The following is a 26,413-nucleotide window of genomic DNA, read 5'->3' as shown; positions in this document are numbered from 1 at the left end:
GATTTTGAGGCTCCTTGCTTATAATCAGATTGTCAAGATTACTTTTAGGCAGCTGTACTTGATTGTGGCTTTGATGGAATAATAATAATAAAAAAGAACTAGTTGTATTCACTCTTTTCCCCCAGATGATGTTCACTTATGCCCTGCTTAGTCAGGCAACATGAATTATATAGGAATGTAGCAGGGTGGATTTGATTTAAATCGAGTTGATTTAAATCACAATTTAAATCATGATTTAAATCACTAGTAAAAAGGCTTGATTTAAATCAACTCGATTTAAATCATAATTTTTAAAGAGCAACTGTCATCTCTGCTGCTCCTTTGACCCACTGTTGACTCATCGATAGTCCCAGTGTTGCAGAATATACAGCCTCATGCTACATAACTAAGCTCCATTTCAGGCTGAATAAACTAAATTATTTATGTATCTTAAATAGAAAATTATCTTACGATAAATTTTTACCCCAAAAGTTTTTTATTAAAATAAATTTGATAAAAATCAAAAAAATCTGATTTAAATCAAGAAAATCTGATTTTTTTGATTTATTTAAAAAAATCATTGATTTTTATCCACCCTGATTTGCAGTGATCCTATTGATCACTGGGAATGGGCTCTGCAATTCCACTCATCTCTTGCTTCCAAGCATTCCTTGGCTGAGCTTGAACCCTTGGGAGCGTATGAATTGGAATTGCTTCCTAGAGTGGTAGTCTGGGACAGGGATCCCCAACCTTGGCAACTTTAAGACTTGTGGACTTCAACTCCCAGAGTTCCTCAGCCAGCAAAGCTTGAAGTTCACAAGTCTTAAAGTTGCCAAGGTTGGAGACCCCTGGTCTGGGAAGACTTTAGTCCTTTATGATTTTGCTTATGAAATACTCTAGCTCTCTGGCTGGTCAGGCTCATGGAGATGATTAGCCTCTTTAAGGTCGTTAACTTAAACCAAGGTTTTGTTAACAAAGCACTTAATTTATTAATATAATAGACCCTATCTTGACTATCACAAACTATTCACAAACTATCCGACAGTTTTTGGGCTACACTGATTCCTCATGCAGACCAGAAAGTGAGTAGTTAAGGTCTTTCCGTATTTTGTTTCAAACCTTATACTGATGAGAGTTGTTTGGGGGATATTGTTGTGTTGAACTCAAATAATTTTGACTGATTTGCTGTTTGATTGAGCAAATTCTATCTTACTTACCCTGTTTCCCCGAAAATAAGACATCCCCTGATAATAAGCCCAATCGGGCTTTTGAGCGGATGCGCTAAAATAAGCCTCCCCCCGAAAATAAGCCCTCCCTGAAAATATTTAAACACAGAGCTGAAAATCAGGTAAGACGGCAAGAGGAGCCCCATCTTGCTCCATGAGCCCCAAAATAATAAGACCTCCCTGAAAATAAGGCCAAGCACTTATTTCGGGGTCCAAAAAAATATAAGACGGTCTTATTTTCGGGGAAACACCGTAGCTATCCTGATACCTATGTTTTTGTAGGCTGTAGCTGTTGGTACATGTAGTCCTGCATCAGGTTGGAAAAGCCTGCAGAATAAAGGATTTAGGAAACAGCTATTTCATATACCCATTTCTATAGGAAAATGAGAGTTTGAGCAAGATAAGAACTGCCCTTTATAAACAATGAAACCCATGGCTGCACCATGTCCTTCATGGCTCCTGTTCTGATTTAAGAGCTCTGTTTGGAGTAATGTTACAGGTAATCCTTGACTTAACGACTCACAACAGTTATCTCCACCCCAAACCAATATTTACAACCCTGTTGTACCCCCCCGGTGTTGAGACTGCATTTCAAGTGCTCAGCTACCAGCCCACATTTACGGCTGTTTGTAGTTTCCCACAGTCATGTATGCATGATTATGGTTTTGCCCAAAACACCCTATAGCAATGATGGCTAACCTTTTTGCCGTCATGTGCCAAAAGGGGGGTTCGTGCTGGGGGGTCGTGTGGGTGTGTGCCCAAACCCATAATTCAATGCCCCCCATGCCCCCCCCGTGTACACGATGGCAAAAAGGTTAGCGGTGGGCCTGTTTTTTTTGCCCTCCCCAGGTTCCAGAGGCTTTCTTGGAGCCTGGGGAGGGCAAAAACGGAGGCCCTCCGGAGGCCAGAAATGACCCATTTCCCAACTTCTGGTGGGCCTGGAAGGCCTGAAAGATCAGTTGACTGCTGCACACATGCGCACTGGAAGTGACCTAGGGCAACACTCATGTGCCCACAGATATGGCTCCGCGTGCCACCTGTGGCACGCGTGCCATAGGTTAGCCATCATGGCCCTATAGCAAATAGCAAACTTCCTTAATAACCGCAAATTCACTTAATGACCATAATGATTTGCTTAATGACTGCTGCAATAAAAGTAGTAAAATCAGGTCTGTTATACGATGATCCACTTTGTAACTGTCACAACTTGTAATGGGCAGACTCTGCTATGAATTACCCATATTGCAATAAATTGCATCAGGTCTTAATAAGTAAACGTCAAGTTTATTTCTGAGTGGACAGTAAGGCTTGGTTTGTAAAATATACTTAAATTGATTGAATAAAGGTCTAGGGTCTCGAGTTTTGTGCAACGTTTCCAAGCTTGGTCAGAGGGAACTTTGGTTTTATGTTCATTTTTGTGGCTATGTATGTACGAATTTATTTATTTGCCATCCACTGAGCTACCATGACTCCAGTAAAAGCAATGAAACAAAAAACAGTGAAAGTAATAGTGATTTGTATCACTCTACAAATACAAATGGGGAGGGCAGCAGGATGTGCAGTGAGGGAGGTGGGGGGATCTGCTATTAGCCTAACTGCCACTTTCAGTATGGATTATTAAGTAATCTCAGGCTGGCTGGCAAGTTTTTGGTTCTATGTACTTTGCACCTCCCCCCCCCCAAATGTTCTCAGTAATTAAATTAGGTGTGTGCTGCAAATGAAGAGCTTAGTGCAATGATGGCTAATCTTTTCCTGACTGTGCCTAAAGCATGCGCGCCCAACCCCCCAAAATGCAATGCATGTGTGGCCCCCGCAGATGCGTGTGCCTTCTGCATGTGTGGCAGAGATCTGAAGACCAGCTGGCAGGTGGGACACACACACACATGCATGCAGAGCTGAGCTGAGCTGGGGCGATGGCTCACGTGCCCACAGAGAGGGCACTGGGTGCCACCTCTGGCACATGTGCCATAGGTTCACCATCACGGTCTTAGTGTAATCACAGCATGCCCAGATAATCCTACAGCTGGCATGTTGGACCTTACCTAACTATTGTATCATTTTCATTTCACTAAACTGTGGGCAAATAGACTCCTCAGTTAATTAAAGTACACCCTCCAACACTCCCTGGTGAGGAATTTCCCACGCTTGCACTAAGAAATAATTGCAGAGATCAGTAGTACTCATTTTAAATCAGGTTACTTCAGTTTGTTCTCTCCCTCTTTTTTTTTTTTTTTTTACTACTGCTTGCTAAGGAAAGTCTACAAACATTTATCCAGGAACACTTGGGCAAAGGTCTTATCTATGGCAGTGTGTTAAATGTCACTAGAATTAGAATTAGAGTCAGTGTGAGCACCCCTTTCGGTCAAGTCAGCTTGCTGGAGACCATTGCACCATGTTTTCCTCATTGCTCATCGTTTTTTAAAATCAAAATTACTCCGCCCCCCCCCCTTTTGCTGCGCAAATAGGCAAAAGAGCCAGCATTTAATCCTGTTGTGTAACATACTTGGCACAGAAGGTCATTTGAAGTGGGAACTAAGATTAATCTTCAAACAAAAGATGATGTTGTAAGAGGGAAAATTTCTTACATGCTGTATTAAAAACTGTGTTCCGCCAAATAACAGTATGGGAAGGATTGCCTTGCAGTAGTACCCAGTCTTGCAATGTGACTAGCACAGGGTATTGTGACTTCTGGTGGCCAGCTGGTTGGCAAAACTGGTTCCTTCAGATGTATTGGATCACGGCACGTAGCTTGGAGAAAGTAGCTGAACAAAGAAACCAGGTTCGCACAATTTGCTAAGCTGTAACTTGACTTTGGCTTCCTTATTTACATCCTGTTTACCACCACATATCACAGGTACCTGGCAGTGTATAATTTGAATAAATACAACATAACCCCAAATAAAACCCCAGAGCCTGGATAGCTCTGCAGACAAAGGCACTGTAATTTAACACCAGCTGTCTGCAATTAAAGTAAGTTCAAATCTTGCCAGGTTCAAGGTTGACTCAGCCTTCCATCCTTTCTAAGGTAGGTAAACTGAGGACCCAGTTTGTGGGGGCAATAAGCTGACTTTGTATAAAATATACAAAAGTATGAAGGCTATTGCTTAATGCACTGTAAGCCGCCCTGAGTCTCTGGAGAAGGACGGCATATAAATCAAATTAAAAAAAAAAAAAATCAGCATGCTGTACAAAAATTAACAGCCAAGAAAATCAAACTTCAGCCCAATGGTTGAAATTTGGTTAAAGGGCATTCCACAACTATCAAATGTCCTTCTGAATCGCTCTATTTTGAAGGTTTTCCTAAAAACCACAAACTAAGACCATCTCTGAATCTGCAGAGAGGAGGTTCCAACGGATGGAAACTGTCTGTCAACTCGCAAAGCATCCCTGGCCTGCTCTCAAGTTGCCATAGGCCAGGGGGGATGGGAAAGCGGTGAAATGGCACGGCAGCTAAAGACAGATGCACATTCCAGACTTATCACTCTCAAGGCTGTATCCTAGGGTTACCCAGAGCGCAGAGGGGAGTGACCTCTACAATCCCCAAATTGCTCTGTTGGCAAATGTGATTGATGACACACCCTGCGGGGAGGGGGGAACAGGGTCATGATTGGGGTGTAAATTACATAGGGTCAGAGCTGGCTTCACTTCACTTATCAGAGCTCCTAACAAATAATTGGATTTCTTTTGAAGCTTGGCTCGACACTCATGATTTAATTAGGGCATCCAGAACCCTGACACTGTCAATGAGAAACATTGACTTCTTTACCAAAATCTCTGTTGGGGAAGGACCATCAGCATAGTGATAAATGATAGGCAGGAACCACTTGATACAGGTGGCCTTAAAGGGTACCCACTGCCATGCCATGTAGTGCTTTATGGGTCAAAATTATTTTATACTATTGCTAGCCATCTATTTATTATTTTATTTATTAAATTTATTTGCTACCCATCTCGCCTCAAGGTGACTCTAGAGACATGCCCTGAGATGGATGGCCATGTAAGTCTTTTAAATAAATAAGTAAAATCAACATTTTGAATTTTTCCCAGAACATTATTTATTTACAGGTAAGTCTTCGACTTACGACCACAATTGAGCCCAGAATTTATGTTGCTAAGTGAGAAATTTGTTAAGTGAGCTTTGCCCCATTTTATGATTTTTCTTGCTATATTTGTTAAGTAAATCAATGCAGTTGTTAAATTAGTAACACCGTTGTTAAGTGAATCTGGATTTCCCATGACTTTGCTTGTCAGAAGGTCGCAAAAGGTGATCACATAAGCCTGGGACACTGCAATCCTCATGAGTATGAACAGTTGTCAGGCATCTGAATGTAAATCACATGGTCATGGGGTGCTGCAGTGGTCATAAGTGTGAAAACTGGTCATAAGTCCCTTTTTTCAATGCCATTGTAATTTTGAAAGGTCACTAAATGAACTGTTGTAAGTCGAGGACTGCCTGTGTTCTGTAAATTTATATGTCTACCTATCATAATCAAATAAGACTGAGTGGTTAATAAAGGCATAAAAGCAAAAAAAACCCATAGATGTAAAAGGGGCAATAAAAGATTCCTGTTTAAAACATTCTTGAATCAGTGCAAGACAAACTGAACTCTACTGACATACAGGCCCTAAAGCCTGAGGAAAAATCCAAGTATTTTAAGGTACAGATAGTCCTCGATTTACGGCTGGTCACCTAGCAGCCATTCAAAGTTACAACCAACCTGAAAAAGAGGACTTTACAATCTGAATCGTAAGTTCTGATGGTCTCTCCTCCCCCTCCCCACCCCCATGGTCATGTTACTTTGCAACATGGCTGCATTTACAGCTGTTTTGCAGTATCCTGAGGTCACATGATTGCATTTTACAATGATTGTGCCAAAAACCGGCACTTCTTGTTTTCGGCAACGCTGTGCCGTAATGAACAATGGGTTCATTAAACCACCGCAATGATTTGCTTAATTACCGCTGCAAAAAAAAAAAGTCATAAAATTGTGTCAGTCATATGACTGACCCATCTTATGACTATGAGAACTTATAATTATAATGGGCAGGCTCCATTAAGGTTGTAACTCGAGGATTACCTTTACAAGATCAACAGAATTGAGTTGAGGCTATCTGAACTTAACGGGTAGTAGACTCTTCCACAAAATAAGGTCTGCTCCAAAGAAGGGAGCCTTCTAGATCTAGTAATGTGATATTGTTCCACAGAAGAGACCTGTAGCACACTCTGAGTGTTAGATCTGCTGAGATGAGCCAAAGCCAGCGGAGACAGGTGGTTCCCCCATGTATCCTGGCTCCCTTCTTAAGAGGTGTGTAGAAGAACGAAATCCCTATCTTGTGTGAGTAGGCAGTTTTTCTTCCTGAGGTCCAGAGTTTTTGATGTTATTTGTGAAGGATGATTAAAATAGCCCCGTTCTCTCCTTAATTGAAGAGTTTGCTTTATAAAAAGGGAAGTGAAACGTGCGTATGGATATTTTGAAGAAGAGCGAAGCCCAGAGGATTTCGCCCAGAGAGATGTGGGAAAGAGACTCTCCAACCCAAAAGCAAGCACCTTAACAGTAGCCTTCAGACATGAGAAGAATTCTTGGAAGCTGCAATACCACTGAGAGGCAGACCTGAGATATTTGGTGGTTGTGGGGTGTAATAGCCTGACCAGAGTCTGCAAATTTGAGCAAGTTTGGAAATCAAACTAAGCAGCCCCAGTGCAGAGCTCCAGAAACCAGCTCCAGAAACAGGACTATGAGTGTGAGAATGGGTGGGGGAAGCCTATTTACAAGTCTATAAAGAGTCACCTTGTGGTGAAATGAATGGCAAACAGATTTAAATAATAATAATAATAATAATAATAATAATAATAATAATAATAATAATAATAATAATAATAATAATAATTTTCAATACTTGTATTGAAGTATTAAAGGCAAAACTGACCAGAAACTAACTTGGAACTGGTTAAGATCAGGAGTACTGAAAAAAGAAACAGAAAGCTTTATTTTGGCAGCTTAAGAACAAGGCCTAGCCGCAAACTGCATGAAGGCAAAAATTCAACATGTTACCACCAACAGCAAATGTCGCCTCTGCAATGAGAAAGATGAGACAGTCAACCATCTGATCAGTGGATGCAGCAAAATTTCACAAACTAACTACCTACAACGCCATGACTATGTTGCTAAGATCATTCACTGGAAATTGTGCCAGAAGTTTGGATTTGAGTACAGCAAAAACCACTGGGAACATCAGGTTGAGAAAGTTTTAGAGAATGCGAAACTCAAGATCTTGTGGGACTTTAGGATTCAGACTGACAGGCACTTGGTCCACAACACACCTGACATAACAATAGTTGAAAAGAAAAAAGTATGGTTCATTGACATTGCAATACCTGGTGATGCACGGATTGAAGATAAGCAGCAAGAAAAAATTACAAAGTACCGGGACTTGCAAATTGAAGTTGAGCGACTGTGGAAAAAGAAATCGTGTGTTGTCCCGATTGTAATTGGAGCCCTTGGAGCAATACCCAAAGGGCTACCCTGCTATTTAGAAATTCTAAATTTGCCGGACTTGAACATTTTGACTCTACAAAAAACCACCTTACTCGGAACAGCTTACATCCTCCGACGATACCTTAACAGTTCCTAGGTCCTTGGTTAGGACTCGAGCTGCTGAGCTATTAACCAGCCTCAAAGGCTGTGAATCTCACTAAAGATTAACCAATAATAATAGTAGTAGTAGTAGTAGTAGTAGTAGTAGTAGTAGTAATAATAATAATAATAATAATAATAATAATAATAATAATAATAATAATAATAATACCTTAACAGTTCCTAGGCCCTTGGTTAGGACTCGAGCTACTGAGCTATTAACCAGCCTCAAAGGCTGTGAATCTCACTAAAGATTAAATAATAATAATAATAATAATAATAATAATAATAATAATAATAATGGAATGAAAAGGGGTTTCCCATGCATATGGACTGAGATTGGCTACAAGAATTGAAAACCTGGGAGAAAAGGAAAGATTTAAAGAAGAAATAAATAAATGTAGGAATGCTGGTGTAGGAATAGGACCATAGAGATAGAGAAAATCATAGATTAGATTAGAAATAGAATAGTGATGTTAAAGGAGTTTACCTTTGTACAATAAACGATAACAGCTTGTGTGTCTGTCCTGTACCATATTAAGAAAAACCCTAACAAGGTGATAACCAGCACGTGAAATTTTACACGGAAAATAATGCATAGATTAGCACCCAGTACAGGGCCTTCAACTCAGGTGTTATGTATGTGTAATGGTGTAGTAGAGAGTAAGGAGGATGATTTGATGGACGTACATAGGGAGGGGGCAAAATGGGCTGAAGCATTTTTAATGTCCCAAACTGCAATATAATATTTGGAGGCAGCAATAATTGTAGCTTCTGAGTAGTCTTGAAAAGCAACTCCATATAGACTTTTGTACAGAAGACACCTCACCCTCAACTGACAGATGATCAACGAGGAGAGAGAGGAACCCTGCAGTATCCACATAGGAGTAGCTGAGAAGTTACAAGGCAAGATGATGCCCCAGTCACCATTAAAGATTCTGTCCACATTACAATGGATTGCAGTACTTTATCAACAAAATGTTGCGCAAACTGAACACAACAGCTGGGATTTTACAGGATTGTTTTTCTTTCCAGCAGGGCTACTGGACAGCAGATGTCTCATACAGTAAGCGCACTTTGCCTCTCTTATTGTCACATGTAGGCTACACACGGGCAAATACATGAGCTCAGTCAGATTTGCTACTAGACTTCCTTCATTGGTGCTCCATGTGTTGTTTCTGGCACTTCAGCTCCTGAAGGGTTTTAGTAAGTCACGGTGCCATCTGGGACAGGCTCCAGAAAGAGTCCCGCTTTGAAGCAGCAGTAGGCTTGGCTTGCTTCCAGCTACCGGCTGCTTATTGGCTGCTGAACAGAACTTCCTGTCAAGAGAGCTGGGAAGATTCCCCACATACCCTCTGAAAATCCATTAGGGACTTGAGAGAGACTGCCTGAATTGTTTCCATTGCCTTACAGAGGTCCTGGGAGGCCACCATCATAAGTCAGCCTGGGGCATGATCTGACTGTGGCCAAGGACATGGGAAATTCTTCCTTTCTTTTGTGAAATGGGGTCATGGGGTTCAGATGGGTTTGCTGATCACGTACCTGGCTCCCTGCCACGTGGCAACAGCCCTGCCCGAGCTACTCAACGTCATCGCCGCGGTGGCGGTTGATACCCCTAAGCTTATGGTCATGGGGGATTTCAACCTGCCGTCCGTGGGTGAGACGTCAGAGATGGCTCGGGAGTTCATGGCTTCCATGACAGCTATGGACCTGACCCAGTTAATTCATGGCCCTACCCACACAGGGGGAAACACGCTGGATCTGGCTTTTGTCTCTGGACAGTGGTTGAGGGATCTTGATATAGGGGATATAGTTACTGAACCCTTGTCATGGTCAGATCACTCTCTCCTTCGTCTCGACTTTCGAACCGCTGCACCCCTCCTCAGGGAGGCGGAGCCGGTCAGATGGTTCCGCCCCAGGCGCCTGATGGAACCTGACAGATTCCAGACGGAGCTTGGGCCATTTCCTGAGGTTCTGGCACACGCCTCGACTGGAGACCTGGTGGCCGCCTGGGATAGGGCGGCTGCTGGTGCTCTGGATCGGGTCGTGCCTTTGCGGCCTCTGACCCGGCGCCGATCTCAATTGGCTCCTTGGTTTACCGAGGAGCTGAGGGAGTTGAAGCACCGGAAAAGACGCCTAGAGAGTAGTTGGAGGGCCAGTCTTCTTGAATCTGGCCGGACACTAGTAAGATCCCACATTAGGAATTACTTAGTGGCGATAAAAGCAGCGAAATGTAGTTATTTTGCTGCTCTTATTGCGTCATCAGATAATCGCCCGGCTGCCCTCTTTAGGGTGACCCGCTCCCTGCTCCACCAGGAAGCGCGGGAGGACCCCTTGGAGGGTAGAGCCGAGGATTTTGTTCAGTATCTGTATGACAAAATCACTCAGATTCGGGAAGATTTGGACTCCGACTGGGTAGTCTCAGGGGGAGAGACAGGGGCAGGTCTTGAGAATGTTATCTGGGATGAGTTTGATCCTGTGACCCCTGAGGACGTGGACAGGATTCTGGGTAGACTGAACGCGACCACTTGTTTATTGGACCCGTGTCCTTCCTGGTTAGTACTGGCTTCCCGGGAAGTGACACGAGGCTGGCTCCAGGGGATTATAAACGCTTCGCTGAGTGAGGGTGACTTTCCCGCCGCCTTGAAAGAGGCGGTGGTGAGGCCTCTCCTCAAGAAGCCTTCCCTGGACCCGGCAACATTGGTAAATTATCGTCCGGTCTCCAATCTTCGCTTTGTTGCGAAGGTTGTTGAGAGTGTGGTCGCGCAACAGCTCCCCCAGCACCTGGATGAAACGACGTATCTGGATCCGTTCCAGTCGGGCTTCAGGCCCGGGTACAGCACGGAAACGGCATTGGTCGTGTTGGTTGATGATCTCTGGAGGGCTCGGGACAGGGGGTGCTCCTCTGTCCTGGTCCTGTTAGATCTCTCAGCGGCTTTTGATACCATCGACCATGGTATCATGCTGCACCGGTTGGAAGAGTTGGGGGTGGGAGGCACTGTGTTGCGGTGGTTCTCCTCCTTTCTCTCTGACCGGTCGCAGTCTGTGTTGACAGGGGGACAGAGGTCGACCCCGAGGCCCCTCATGTGGGGTGCCGCAAGGGTCGGTCCTCTCGCCTCTCCTGTTCAACATTTATGTGAAGCCGCTGGGCGAGATCATCCGTGGTTTCGGGGTGGAGTACCATCAGTACGCTGACGACACCCAGCTGTACATCTCCACCCCGGATCACCCCAACGATGCCCTTGAAGTGATGTCCCAGTGCCTGGAGGCCGTACGGATCTGGATGGGGAGGAACAGGCTCAGGCTCAACCCATCCAAGACTGAGTGGCTGTGGTTTCCGACGTCCCGATATAGTCAGTTGACGCCATCACTGACTATTGGGGGCGAATCATTGGCCCCCACGGAGAGGGCTCGCAACTTGGGCGTCCTCCTGGATTCACGGCTGTCTTTAGAAGAGCACTTGACGGCCGTGACCGGGAGGATTTTTCATCAGGTTCGCCTGATTCGCCAGTTGCGTCCCTTTCTGGATCGGGACTCTTTACGCACGGTCACTCATGCCCTTGTCACCTCCCGCCTGGACTATTGCAACGCTCTCTACATGGGGCTCCCCTTGAGGAGCACCTGGAGGCTCCAGCTGGCGCAGAGTGCGGCCGCGCGGGTGGTAATGGGAGCGACATGGCGTTCCCATGTAACACCTCTCCTGCGCGAGCTGCACTGGCTCCCGGTGGTCTTCCGGGTGCGCTTCAAGGTTTTGGTTACCACCTTTAAAGCGCTCCATGGCTTAGGACCCGGGTACTTGCGGGACCGCCTACTACCACCAATAGCCTCCCACCGGCCGGTACGCTCCCATAGAGAGGGGCTCCTCCGGGTGCCGTCAGCCAAACAATGCCGACTGGCGGCCCCCAGGGGGAGAGCCTTCTCTGTGGGGGCACCTACTATCTGGAACGAGCTCCCCCCAGAAATACGGAGGATCCCGGATCTGCGCACCTTCCGCCGCGCCTTAAAGACCTTACTATTTCACCAGGCCGGCCTGGCCTAATTTTCCCCCTCTTTTATAAAAGATTTTTAAAATTTTAAATATCTTTTAGTATTTATATATTCAATTTTAAATTGGTTTTAAAAGTTTGGGGTTTTAAATTTGTCGGGGCCAAAATTATTTAATTTGATTTTATTCTATTTTTTAAATTTTGTATTGTATGTGTTTTTATTGTCTGGCTGTGCACCGCCCTGAGTCCTTCGGGAGTAGGGCGGTATAGAAATCTAATAAATAAATAAATAAATAAATAAATAAATCTCAAGATCATTCAATAACTGCTCAGACAAAAATGAGAGTGTGCATTGGAAATGCGCATCAGAACTGAGATAATCTAAGACAAGCCATGGTCATCGAAGAGGACATGAGCTCCCAAGGTTTACCCAAGCCCCTCTGGAAACTTGCAGATTGAAGTCCCCCAAAAAGTGGGTGCTCCACCACCAAAGCTGATATGTATCAGTCACTTTAGTTACATCTTACAAGCTTTGTAATTTGTATTTATGTATTTGTAATTACAATGGTTTATTTGTTTCTGAGCCTTGGCGGTGTAGTAGTTAGAATGTAGTATTGCAAGCAAACTGCCCACAGTCCAATCCTGACTGGCTCAAGGTTGACTCAGCCTTCCGAGGTCAGTAAAATAAGAACCCAGATTGTTAGGGGAAATATGCTGTCTCTGTAAACCGCTTAGGGAGAGCTGTAAAGCACTATGAAGCAGTATATAAGTAAGTGCCAGTGCTATTGATATTTGTTCCGCACCACATCTTGGTAAAGTGTAAATGAGATAGTAATAAAAATTGTCTTTATTTTAATTTGGGTAATCTTTATAACTTGCTGATTCATCTATATACTAGATAAGATAGTGTATAAGAACATTCAGTTTCCTCTATATCAGGGGTGTCAAACTGGATTTCTTTGAGGGCTGGATCAGCATTGTAGTTCTTCGCGGGCTGGCCGGGTGGGTGGGAGGAGATGGAATGGATGCCTCCTGCAGCACCCTGCCAACCAAAATGGGGCATGAGGAGGGACCTCGCACAGCCCCCCTGTGCCCCGTTTTCAGCCTGGACGGCCTCCTGCAACACTTTGCCAGCCAAAACAGAGCACGGAGGGGCCACAATGAAAACAGCTCGTTGGAAGTAAGTACAGCGCCCACAGTGTAGGTTTATATGGCTGTAATGGCTTCTGTCACCAATCGATGGACCAATGAAGTACAGTTTTTATAGTTTCCAAATGGTAGTTCTGCCCAGAGCTCATTGCAGTAGTCTATCTGGTGGCGATGTGGTGGATGTGGTGGAATTATTGGCTAAAGGGAAGGGTTTTTTTAAAGAGGAATTCTAATATGGAGTGCCTCTGGGGAACAAAACATCATAGAGCAGATTAATTAAGCTTTATCTGTTGGTTCCCAAGGGAAAGCAACTGGTCTGTTGGGATTCTTGTAATATAGATGATCAACAATAAAGATCTGCTTTGGTCTACATATGCTGAGTTCTGCTTCCTTGCCCCTGACATTGCGTATGAGTTACCAATTGCCAGGTTCTCTCATTCTTTCCACATTCTTAATAGATCAGCAGATCAGAGTTAGACCCTTAATATATAATGCTGATTTTTTCTAAATTAAAGTAAAAATAATCCTCTTTTGAAGAACTCCCATTCATTTTTTTCCCGTTTGTACTTGCATAGTTCAAGATCATTGAACATGCTGCCAGAGATGTCTTGCTTATATTGCCAGTAGTTAAACCATGTACAGGAAGTCTTTTTGGCTAAAGAATTGGCAATATCTTTTAAGTGGACGGGGTCTTTAGTTTTTCAGAGTTGCCAAGCAGAGCTTACAATCAGGAAGTTAAAAAAAATAGCCTTGCAGAAACCTGCTTCCCTATTTAGTATCTTCTCTGGAACCAATACTATTTTTTTTTAGTAGTGTTTATACATTTAGCTTAATCTGATTACTGTATAAATCCATGTTGTAGGTTTGCACAACTAACTATATGGTTTCAATTTACACTAAGCATTAAGCTGGGGCCAGGAGGGGGAACGCTACCAGATTCAAACAAGGCCAACTCAGCATGGTTTCAAATGGGCTTGTTAGGCCTTTGATTGATGTGATTTGGAGTGTTGCATGAATGTTGCTTTTGTGAAAGAGCAAATAGTTAACATAATTTGGATATTAAAATCACTCTAGCAATCAAAATGCCTTAGCAAAGTAGGTCAGGATTTCAACTGGTAGAGCTACTGGTTGGTGGTGTTGGTTGAACTAGATTGCTCTGTCCTCAAGACTTGAAGAACATCTTCCTTACCCCTAATACTCCCCGGACATTCCTTGAGTGTAAGAAGCTAGACATTTTTGATAAACATCTAACCCAAGGGCCTTCAAACTTGGCAAGTTTAAGACTTGTGGACTTCAACTCCCAGAATTCCTGAGCTAACATGACTGGAGGAGGAATTCTGGGAGTTGAAGTCCACGAGTCTTAAAGCTGTCAAGTTTGAAGACCCCTGATCTAACCGAAGGTTGGGTGATATTTTTATGATCAAGAGCTATGCTTTTTAATATTATTTGGCCTCAGTTAAAAGATTCCCTTGTTTCCAAAATGAATTTGCCACCAAGAATTGTACTGCCGATATACTTTGCTTTACTGCCAGATTTTGTCAGAATGAACTTGGAGAGTTTCAAGACTGAGAGAATGCTATTTGTTCATCTGTGATCTAGCCCAGTACAGTATTCTTTGTTCCAGGATGAACTGGCTCTCCAGAATTGCTGGATCACCCCTCAGCCAGCTGGCCAATAACAAGAGACTTACAAGAGTTGTAGTTCATCAGTTCCTGGTTTTCACTGCATTTCCTCCAGTATCTCAGAAAAATCTTTTAATTCTCAAAGACCTTTGGCTGGAAATGCCAGATTCATCCTTGAATCGCCTGCTGTAAAAGCAAATGGGTTTTGGGTTTGTTTGTTTTTTTGCCCAAGTATATTTTTTTCCCTTCAAAAGATTGAAGAACAATAAATTGTTAGCAGCCAATCAGGGATCAGAAATGTTTGTTTTCATTTATATTACTTATTCCTAATGTTAGGATGTTAAATGTTCCGAATCTTCCTAACATTCCTAATGTTAAACCTAATGTTTGAGGTGCTCTGCTGGTTTTCATATGTCATGGATACTTTTGGCTACTGTCCAGACGACAGTGTAATTCTCTCATTTTCCATTGCGCTGCTCCTCCAATCCATGGACGGGGTAGTATCTCCTAGTTGCTGGGCAGAACTGAGTGCTAAACCTTCCCCTTGTCAGGCCACGCCCACCTCAACCAATCAACTCCAGTCTTTCTCACTCAGTTGCTGTGAGAACTTGGCAATTTGAGTGCTCTCTAATTAGAATTTACCTTCCCTACTTCTTACTTTGTTATTTTATTTTATTATTTTCTCTTTCTCATCTTTGATTGTACTGAGGAGCTGCCACGAGGGAGATTCTTATTGCTGTGTGCCTGGGGTGTGCTTGGAGCTCCAAGCCGCCTGGCCTATCTCCCCGCCGATCGGGGCTGCAGCACGCCGGATTCCGACCCGGCTGGGCGGATCCGTGCTTCCTTTGCCGCTGGCGAGGGGCTAGCCTTCCGCTGAGGCGTTAGAGCTGCCCTCGCCTCAGCTCCGTCCTTAACGAGCGGCTCCGTAGTGCCTGCCCTGTCATCGGGCGGCCTCCGATGTTGGCGGATCAGCTGGGGAGCGCTCAAAGCGTGCGGCGCTAGCGGAGGCGAGAGCTGCTGTCGGACACCTTCAGCGCCAATTTTCCGGGCTGCGTTGAGGTGCCCCTTGACTGGATCGCTGGGCTTTGTCCTTGGAGGTGCCTTTCTTAGGAGATCAAGCTCCACGCCTCAGCAAGTATTCTGTGTTTGTGATGGCCACCATTTTGTTTCGGGACTCTGTCAGCGTGGCGGCTGCCATTTTGGAGAGGCAAGAATAAAAAAAAAAAAAAAAGACAAACAAGAGACTGTTGCCGGCTAGCGGTGGGTGGCTTGTGCCTTATTAACCACCCTTAATGACTTGTAGCCCTGTGTCCTGACCAAGGCCTGTCAACTTTATAACTCCCTTGCCTGATTGACTTGGCTGTCTTATATTGGGGATTTGAGCTCAGCAGCTTCTGAGCCTAATTTTTACCCCTGCTCAACTGGAACTGCACTGTGGGCATTTTCCTGGTGGGGAAGCCTCGGTGCTGATATCTGTTGGACTTGGCTTATGGCTTGCCCTCTTCTGCCTCATTCAACATGGCAGACATTGCCTTATCTTCTGATTCAGAGGGCGCCTGTGAATACCCTGCCACTCAACATAAGTCAGGCAGTAAGAAAACTAAATCCAAGTCTCGCAAGTCCAAGTCATCCTCTAAGTCTTCCACCACCAACAAGGTGGAGCAGAGGCGCCATGAAGACTTAGAGAAGCAATTTGAGAGGGCCCAGCTCCAACAAGCAAATCTGTCCAGACAATTTGCCGCTTCTCAGGACTGGGCTGATCCTTCTGGAATTTTGCAAGCCGAATCTGCCTCATCATCTACCAGGCTCGCTGCTTCCAACTTACAGCGCTCCAAAGGAGTGTCGATGTTGTTGCCAGATGTTTCCAGCCAATCAGATGCGCCATTGGGCAGCAGACGTGTGCCGGAGGCTACATTTACTCCTACTGTGGCGGGGCTCCGCCCGGAGGTTCCTGACGCACCTGTGAGTTTTCAGTCTATGTTGTCAGATGCGCTGGCAAAGATCTTGGCTGCTGGCATACAACAGGAGGTGGCTCGGCCAGTCAACACCTCTCAATCTTCTTCAGCTCCGGCCCCAGTTGATGAAGCAGTTCCGAGCACTAGTAGGCGACGTCCTGTTGAATCTTCCTCTGAAGAATCTGAGGAAGGGGAAATTTGTCCAGAAGATGTCGAATTCTCGGAGGATGAGGATCTCCTTCCCGAGAAGCCCACCTTCACAAATTTGTTCCGGCCTTCTGTCTTCAAATCCTTGCTTCATAAAGCCAAGGTCGCTACAAAATTTGGCATTGCAGAAGGGACCGCTGAAAAGTCTTCTGATTCTCAACACCCACACGAAGCTCTATTTCACGTTTCTAAACAAGATCAGGACGTGATTCCTTGTCCTCCTTTGTTTTCCAATGTCATTACATCTGCCTTTGGCCAACCAGGTTCCCTGACTGCTCCGAGTGGCCTGGACAAACGTCTTTACTCTGCTGAGTCACATCTGGAGGAACTTCTGACTGTCCCTTCAGTTGACGCCCCGGTCGCTGCTTTGTCTACCTCTTCGATGCTGACTTCAGATGTGGTGGATGGCCTCAAGGCGGAGGACCACAGAATGGAAATGGGGTTCGGTAAAGCGCACCAAGCTGTTGCCTGGGCTATCAAGGCAGCCACGGCCACGTCATTTTTCAACAGGGCTTCTCTGATCTGGCTCCACCAGCTGCAGGAGAGGTTGCCCCCCACCGATACCAGGCTGCACCAGGACATTAATAAACTTGTGGCAGCAATGGAATACTCCGCAGATGCCTCCTTGACGGTGACAAAATTTGCTTCTCGAGCTATGGCAGTAACAGTGACCAACAGGCATCTTTTCTGGCTACGAAACTGGCGTGCAGACAACAAAGCTAAATGGAAGTTGGCTTCGGCTCCGTTTACGGCCCCATCACTATTCGGTCCTTGTCTGGAGCCAATCTTGATAGAAGATAAAGACAAGTGCAAAGTGCTACCGTCTTCCTTTCGCCGTGCAGAGCAGAGATATACACCTTATACACAGCGCCAGTCCTTTCGTTCCTCCTCGGCGTCGAACGGTCCATACTACCAATGCTCTTATTCCCAGATGTCTGACCGAACATCAGACAGACAGCCATTTCGTGACAGATCTAGGAACCAATCCCAAGGGAAGCGCCCCTTCAGAGGCTCCTCTTACCGTCCTCCACGCAGAGGGAAGTGACTCGTCGATTCCGGGTCCTATCGGAGGTCGACTCCAGCAATTCTACCTTCAGTGGGACCTCTCGACAACCGACACTTGGATCCGCATGACCATCCAACAGGGGCTTCGCCTCGAGTTCCACACTCTACCACCCAACACCTTTCGCCGCTGCCCCATCCCTCGGTACAAGGTCCAGAGGGAGCTCATGGAAGCAGAGATTTCACACCTCCTCTCCATCAACGCCGTGGAGCCGGTGCCCCAGGGTCAAGAGAGAACTGGTTTCTATGCTACCTTATTTCTGGTGCCCAAGTCATCGGGGGGCCACAGGGGCATCTTGAACCTAAAGCTCCTCAATCAATATATTCTGTATTGCAGGTTCAAGATGCACTCCCTCAGGACAGTTTTGGCATCTATCAGACAAGGGGACTATCTTCAATCTGTAGATCTCCGCGAAGCATACCTGCATGTCCCTATCCACCCATTGCATCGGCGCTATCTTCGCTTCGAATACAACAACATGCATTTTCAATACCGTGCGATGCCTTTCGGTCTGTCCTCGGCCCCCAGGACCTTCACGAAATTGGTGACGGTAGTCGCGGCTTCCATCCGATCTTTCTCTGTACGTCTCAGCTGCTACCTCGACGATTTGCTGGTAATGTCAACGTCCCCGTCGCAGGCGAGGAAAGACATGGAGGTGGTCCTCCAGGCGTTCCAGAACCACGGCTTCTCTATCAACTGGCAAAAGAGCCATCTGACGCCTACGACACGGCTCCAATACCTGGGGGCTGTGATCGATTCCCAGCTGGGGCAGGTTTTTCTCTCCCCAGATCGCGTTCGCGACATCAGATCTATGGTGCGGCAAGTTCAGTCCCTGAAGAAGGTGTCTCTGCTCCTGTTGAATCAATTGTTGGGGAAGTTAATATCCCGCATCCATGTCGTTCCGTGGGCACGCAGACATTCCCGCCCCCTTCAGTGGCTGTTGCTTCCCTTCCAGAGAACGAAACGCAGCTCATCATCCCATCAGATTGTCTTACCCCCACAAGCTCGACTGTCACTCATGTGGTGGAGGTCCCCTGCACTGCAAAAAGGATGTGTCTTTCTTGAACCGGACCGAGTGGTTCTGGTTACCGACGCCAGCCTGTCGGGCTGGGGAGCCCATCTGCAGAATGCAGTGATTCAAGGTCAGTGGTCTCCGGCGGAGCGGACGAACAGCATCAATTTGCTGGAGTTGAGGGCTGTTCGTCTCGCCTTGCGCCATTTTGTTCACACCTTGGAGGGTCAACATGTGCTGGTCCGGACGGACAACGTCACCACCAAGGCACACATAAATCGGGAGGGAGGCACGCGCTCCAGATCCCTGATGATGGAGTCGGAGAGCCTGTTGGCTTGGGCGGAAAGGCACACGGCATCTCTGGTGGCAGACCACATTTCGGGGCAGGACAACATCATGGCGGACTGGCTCAGCAGGGAGCACTTGGACCCTGCAGAGTGGTCTCTCAAGCCTGCCCTCTTCGATCAGATAGTGGGACAATTTGGCCGCCCTCAGGTGGACCTCTTCGCCATGCCCCAGAACGCCCAACTACCGAGGTTCTACACGTGTTACCCGACCATCGGAGCAGAGGGTTACGACGCTCTACGCTGTCAGTGGCCTCCAGGGCTTCTCTATGCCTTCCCTCCCTTGCCGCTGATTCCAAGACTGATTCGGAAGGTGTTGTTGGAGAGAGCCGAGTTGATTCTGATAGCACCTCAGTGGCCTCGCCGGCCCTGGTATACAGACCTAGTGGGACTGTCCGCTTCTCCTCCGTGGGTAATACCACTGGAGGAGGAGATGCTCAGCCAGGGGGCCATCATCCACCCCGATCCAGGGTGGCTCCGATTGGCCGCTTGGCGCTTGAGCGGCTCCAGCTACAGAAGGACAGACTGTCTTCCGATGTCATAAAGGTGATCCAAGCTGCCAGGCGCCCTTCCACCACTAGAATTTATGAGTCTACGTGGCGTACATTCGCTGCCTGGTGTGTGGCCCATCACGTGGACCCGACCTCTGCAGATATCCCGGACGTACTGAACTTCTTACATGATGGTCTAGCAAAAGGTCTTGCTCCTGCCACGCTTCGATGCCAGGTGGCCGCCTTATCCACAGTCATTAGGTGTGAGGAACACCGTATTCTTTCCCATAATCCTAGGATTAAGAGTTTCCTGCATGGGGCCTCCAACATCTCACCTCCGGTGATACATAGGTACCCATCCTGGGATCTTCCGTTAGTCCTTCAAGCGCTTACAACATCGCCATTTGAGCCCTTGGCTTCAGTATCTCTAAAATTTCTGACGCTCAAAGTCACCTTTCTTTTAGCCATTACGTCAGCTTGACGCGTATCGGAGCTCACTGCGCTATCCGTCCACAAGGACCTTTGTATCTTTCATAGTGACAGAGTGATCCTGCGCTTGGATCCATCTTTCTTACCTAAGATAAATTCACGATTCCACCGCACTCAAGAGTTGGTTCTGCCTAACTTTTGTCCGAATCCTCGTCATCAGACTGAGTCCTTATGGCATACTTTGGACGTTAGGCGTGCTCTTCGACATTATATTAAACATACTGAGTCCTTTCGACAGACTGAATCCTTGTTGGTGTCTTTCACCCCTTCCTCGATGGGGAAGAAGGTGTCATCTACTACAATTGCCAGGTGGATTAAAGCTTGCATCACAACGGCCTACGACATACGAACACGCCCCCGTCCGGCTAAGATCTACGTGCATTCAACTCGCAGTGCGGCCGCATCTGCAGCTTGGTCTACGAATGGTTCAGTGTCCGAAATCTGTAGAGCAGCCTCATGGGCTTCTGACACTTCCTTTATCCGATCAGTATGCCTCGGCTGATGCAGCGTTTGGACGTCGAGTTTTACAACGAGTGGCCACGCCTCAGGCTGAGGATTCCAGACAGCCTCCCGCCCTGAGCTCCTGAACTTGGGTATATCCCCGTCCATGGATTGGAGGAGCAGCGCAATGGAAAACGGACGTTGTGTTCCTGAACGTCCATTTTCGGGGCGCTGCGACTCCAATCCATACTCACCCATTCGGCTTCCTGTTTCTGTTGTTTTCTCTTGATTAATGTTTGTTGTGGTTTTTCATGGTTGGCCTTGTTCCTGCGCCTTCGTGAGGAAAGACTGAAGCTGATTGGTTGAGGTGGGCGTGGCCTGATAAGGGGAAGGTTTAGCACTCATTTCTGCCCAGCAACTAGGAGATACTACCCTGTCCATGGATTGGAGTCGCAGCGCCCCGAAAATGGACGTTCAGGAACACAACGTCCGTTCTGCCACCTAGCTTGGTGATTGCTCCAGAGGAATGTAAATGCTATTATTCTCACCACTCACCTTAGTTAAAGGGCTAAGAGTTAATCCTTAAGATATCTTGTCCAAAGGTTGCATAATAAGGTATGTGTAATAGGTAATAATTTAAAGGAAATTTTATTTACAGAGAGCAAAGTATGAAATTTGCCGGTATCAGATATGAGCATGATTCACTATTGAGATTCTCATTTTGTCGCAAGCTCAGGCCACGGAAGAGAAGGAAGGCCATAGATTTATGGCAGCAGGTGGTTTATTGTCATGGTATATGATTGGTATAGGCTGTGACAGATGGTTAAAAAGCTGGCATGGTTTCCCACTTCAAGGTAGTGTTAATGATTTGGTGTTGGAAACCAATCTGGTAGTTTGGCGCTCTGGCTTCAAAATCCAGATAGGGTTTCTCTCTCCTTTTATCCTCCTTTAAAGGCAAAATATACTGCAGCTTCTTTCTATCGGAGGTGATTTGCTAGATTTGAATTCAAGGTTGTCATGGTGACCCTGGTGACTATTGTCAACCCTGTGTTGTTATGGTTACCATGCTATGGGCTTCACTGAAGGATTTGGAGATCATGCTGGAGAAATTTAATGTTCTATTCCCCAGTTTCCTTGACTTGATCCTTGTTACTGCTGACAAAGAAACTGTGGTCAGCAAAAGAGTGAAGCCACGGAGATATTTTTTGCAGAGGAAGGTTGAAATGGCTGAAAATGAAGTTGTGCTTTGGCTTAATGTTTGTTTGTGTTCAGACTGTGTGGTGTGAAAATGAGGTCCTGTGTTATAAATGTGATATTTATCGTCTCTGGAAATATGTCATGTTGCATAATCAATATGGCTGTGTTACAAGACAGAGATGGAACTCCTCAGGTTGACCCGTCTGCCAACATTTCTCGTCTCACATCTTTTGCATCGCCTACAGCTTGAGTTTCGTCATTCATTTATTCCAGGGGTCCCCAAACTTGGCAACTTTAAGACTTGTGGGCTGGCTGGCTGGCTGGCTGGCTGGAGAATTCTGGGACTTGAAGTCCACAAGTCTTAAAGCTGCCAAGTTTGAAGACCTCTGATCTATCCATTCCGCTGAGTCTATGCATGGTTGGTGTATATAATGCACCACACAAAGTCAGGTGTTGTCTTGAGCCCTTCAGCCATACATTGATGCAATAGTGGATAATATACTGTATGTAAGTAAAGGCTGAACTGTTGGTGCTTGATTTTCTTCTTCCTATTAACTAATCTGCTGATAAAATGTCTGCAAGAGAAAAATTAAGATTCAAGAACATCAAGAATCCAATAAATTAATGCATTGTAAGAATTGTAATTAAGCTGATAAGACTTAAGATAAGAGTAGGTTTTCAGAACTTTCAACTTAAAATGTTTGTTCCCTGGCATGCTATCACTTGCATTATGTACTTAATGAGTGGAATTTCAGCTCCTAGGGTAGGGGTGTCAGACTTGCAGCCCATGGGCCAGATGTGTCATGTGCTGGCCACGCCCACTCCGTTTTAGCGGAGGGGGGGAAAGTTGCAATACATCACGTGACGATGTGTCCTTGGGGGTTTGACATCCCTGTCCTAGGGAAACCAAAGTGACTTATGAGTTGATCATTTGAGTTACAGGTATGAAGCCTCTTTAAGGCTGAACATTTCCACCTCCCAAACCGCCCCCCCCCCGCCAAAAAAACCCCACCCCAGCTGGTTATGTCACCATATTTTTGTCACAGCCTTTGATACCATTAATGGCCATTTTTTCAATTATTTTTTTAAAAATGTGGTTTCTCAATACAACAACAGCTTAAATGGACTCCAGAGGATGATAGAGGACAGGAAGGTCTGGAGGAACGTTGTCCATGGGGTCGCGATGGGTCGGTCACGACTTCGCAACTAACAACAAAAAATACAACAACAGTGTTGTTTCTTTTTTGCAATTTGAATGAGATGAAATGAATGTTTGGAAAAGTTAAAAGTTGTGACCAGATAGACAGAGAACCAGGGTTTTTTTTTTTGTCATGATTTCTTAGCTACCTGGCTAGATCCAGGCCACATGCAAAGACATTATAACCATGGTTATTAGTCACTGTGACTGAGATCACACACATGCAAAGTTATAAACCAATCACATTTTGCTTTGTTGCAATTGGTACTAGCCAATAACTAGTTAGAAGTTACATGTGGCAGAAGATTATAACCTAAACGTCTTAAAGACAAAAACCCTGGTTTTCTGTATATCTAGTTTCAACTCTTAAGTTTCCAAACATTCATTTCACTCATTCTAAACTGCAAAAACAAACAACTTTGTTTTTTTGTATTCAGAAGCCACATTTAAAAAAAAACGTTCTGCCATCTTCTTATGTTGCATGTTATAAAACTCTTAAAATGATATTATGCGATATAAGAAGATGGCAGAACCTGCCCAATTTCCTTTGATCTTGGAAGCTAAGAAAGAATGGGCCTGGACATGGCAGCAGGCTCAACTGACAAATCTGGAAGAGCAACGCTTTCGGTATTGTTGCCGAAATATGTTTATAGGTGTGTGCTTGCCAGGATCTCATCTTAAGGATACTTTAAACATTCAGGAAGAGGTTGAACTCAAAAGTAACCGTATTGAACATGAAACAGTAGCTTCTGTTTGTTGGACCTTATTATTTGTTGGATTTAGGTCTCGTCTTTCCTTCAGTGCCTCAAATGGTGTACATATTACCTGTCCTTCCAGATTTTCTTTGCAATAAAAACCAGGGTGGATTTGATTTAAATCGAGTTGATTTAAATCACAATTTAAATCATGATTTAAATCACTAGTAAAAAGGCTTGATTTAAATCAACTCGATTTAAATCATAATTTTTAAAGAGCAACTGTCATCTCTGCTACTCCTTTGACCCACTGTTGACTCACCGATAGTCCCAGTGTTGCAGAATATACAGCCTCATGCTACATAACTAAGCTCCATTTCAGGCTGAATAAACTAAATTATTTATGTATCTTAAATAGAAAACTATCTTACGATAGATTTTTACCCCAAAAGTTTTTTATTAAAATAAATTCAATAAAAATCAAAAAAATCCGATTTAAATAAAAAAAATCCGATTTAAATAAAAAAAATCTGATTTTTTTGATTTTTTTTTTTTTTTTAAATCATTGATTTTTATCCACCCTGATAAAAATCCTGCAAGGCAGCTTTTGCTCAGAGAAAGCAACAGGTCCCAAATCTCCGGTGATCATTCATAATTGCAGGTGGATTTGAATGTCAGCCTGAACTGATGCCACATATTGGTTTTCCATCTTTTGCAGCACCACTGGCATGCTTAGTCCTTCCAAAAAGAACTAAGAAGAACATAAGCTTTTGTCTTAAAGGAAGTGGCAGGGTTTAAAATATGCTGCATCACTTTATTTAATTAAGTGCATGCCTGGACTGGTCTATAAGGAAGGCAGTTGAAAAAATAATTTAAGTTAATATGACTTTTCTTCCAGTAGTGCTAGAAAGAGAGAGGGATACACTGGTATGTAATATTTATCTTCCTCCTGGGTTAGAGATCATTTTGCTGGCAAGCTCCTTTTACATGAACGTTATGAAACTTAATGGGAGTGATCAGGCTGATGGTTCCTATCAAATTTCAAGCATTTGTGCAATTGTGGTTTCCTGGTATGTGGCTATGGCTGTTTTCTTCAAGAAATTGTCTCGTTATTCTACTTAATCTGGGATAATCTCCTGGCACTCCCAGACTGAAGCCCTTCTTCTTTTGCCCTGTTTTTTTGACTCCAGAAGATTCCAGATTGCCGATATTCAAAGCTGTAGCAATGTATGTGACATGTTCTTTTTTTATTTCCATTTAGGTTTCATCTCCATGGGGACAGCAGCATCTAAAGACGAACCCTCTTCTGTAAAGAGCCCAGAGGCTTCATCTGCCTTCAGCATGTTCGACATCTTCCTCTTCTCCATTGTCATTGGTCTCCTGACCTACTGGTTTTTCTTTCGTAAGAAGAAAGAAGAGATCCCAGAGTTTTCAAAAATCCAGACACCAACAGCAGGAGCAACGTAAGTGGTTTAACAGTTAGGAGCACTTAAGGAGACCTGGCTTTCTGGGGTGGTGGCTGCAGTATGATTATCTCACATCATATCATATCATATCAGTCGACCCCGAGGCCCCTTGTATGTGGGGTGCCGCAGGGGTCGGTTCTCTCACCCCTTCTGTTCAACATTTATGTGAAGCCGCTGGGTGAGATCATCCATGGTTTTGGGGTGAAGTATCATCAGTATGCTGATGATACTCAGCTATACATCTCCACCCCGGACCACCCCAATGATGCCCTTAAAGTGATGTCCCAGTGCCTGGAGGCTGTACGGATCTGGATGGGGAGGAACAGACTCAGGCTCAACCCATCCAAGACCGAGTGGCTGTGGTTTCCGACGTCCCGATATAGTCAATTGGTGCCATCACTGACTATTGGGGATGAGTCATTGCCCCCCATGGAGAGGGTTCGCAACTTAGGCGTCCTCTTGGACTCACGGCTGTCTTTAGAAGAACACTTGACGGCTGTGGCCGGGAGGTCTTTTTATCAGGTTCGCCTGATTCGCCAGTTGCGTCCCTTTCTGGATCGGGACTCGTTAAAAACGGTCACTCATGCCCTCGTCACTTCACGCCTGGACTACTGTAATGCTCTCTACATGGGGCTCCCCTTGAGGAGCACCCGGAGGCTCCAGCTGGTCCAGAATGCGGCCGCGCGGGTAGTTATGGGAGCAGCATGGCGCTCCCATGTGGCTCCCCTCCTGCGCGAGCTGCACTGGCTCCCTGTGGTCTTCCGGGTGCGCTTCAAGGTCTTAGTTACCACCTTTAGAGCGCTCCATGGCTTAGGACCGGGGTACTTACGAGACCGCCTTCTGCCACCAATAGCCTCTCACCGCCCAGTACGCTCCCATAGAGAGGGGCTTGTCAGGGTGCCGTCAGCCAAACAATGTCGACTGGCGGCCCCCAGGGGGAGAGCCTTTTCTGTGAGGGCACCCACCATCTGGAACGAGCTCCCCCCAGAGATACAGAAGATTCCGGATCTGCGCACTTTCCGCCGTGCCCTCAAAACATTCCTGTTTCAGCAGGCCGGCCTGGCCTAACTTTCCCTTTATATTGCTTTTTGATTTTATTTTAAACTGGGATGTCTTGAATTATCTAGGACCAGAATGTTTAGTATATTTTAATTGGTTTTTTATTATTAACGTTTGTATTACATGTATTTTTATCGTTCGCTGTTCACCGCCCTGAGTTCCTTAGGAATAGGGCGGTATATAAATTTAATAAATAAAT

At 45.3% G+C, this 26,413-nt stretch overlaps 1 protein-coding gene across 2 annotated transcripts in view; it reads left to right on the top strand.

Moving 5' to 3' along the window:
- POR (cytochrome p450 oxidoreductase) overlaps positions 1–26,413 on the top strand; it is a 72,511-nt gene that overhangs the window by 7,513 nt on the left and 38,585 nt on the right. For both annotated transcript variants that reach the window (XM_070932103.1, XM_070932104.1), the window contains exon 2: positions 24,951–25,152. In XM_070932103.1, the coding sequence (XP_070788204.1) occupies positions 24,962–25,152 (191 nt within the window). In that variant the 5' untranslated portion in view covers positions 24,951–24,961. The remainder of the gene's footprint in view (positions 1–24,950; positions 25,153–26,413) is intronic.

The sequence above is a fragment of the Pituophis catenifer genome, unplaced genomic scaffold (assembly GCF_029215685.1).
Source record: "Pituophis catenifer annectens isolate HBS135680 unplaced genomic scaffold, rPitCat1.0.hap2 SCAF_1, whole genome shotgun sequence".
Lineage (NCBI taxonomy): Eukaryota > Metazoa > Chordata > Lepidosauria > Squamata > Colubridae > Pituophis > Pituophis catenifer.
The sequence above is the reverse complement of the archived record's forward strand: the minus strand, read 5'-3'. Positions and strand labels throughout refer to the sequence as shown.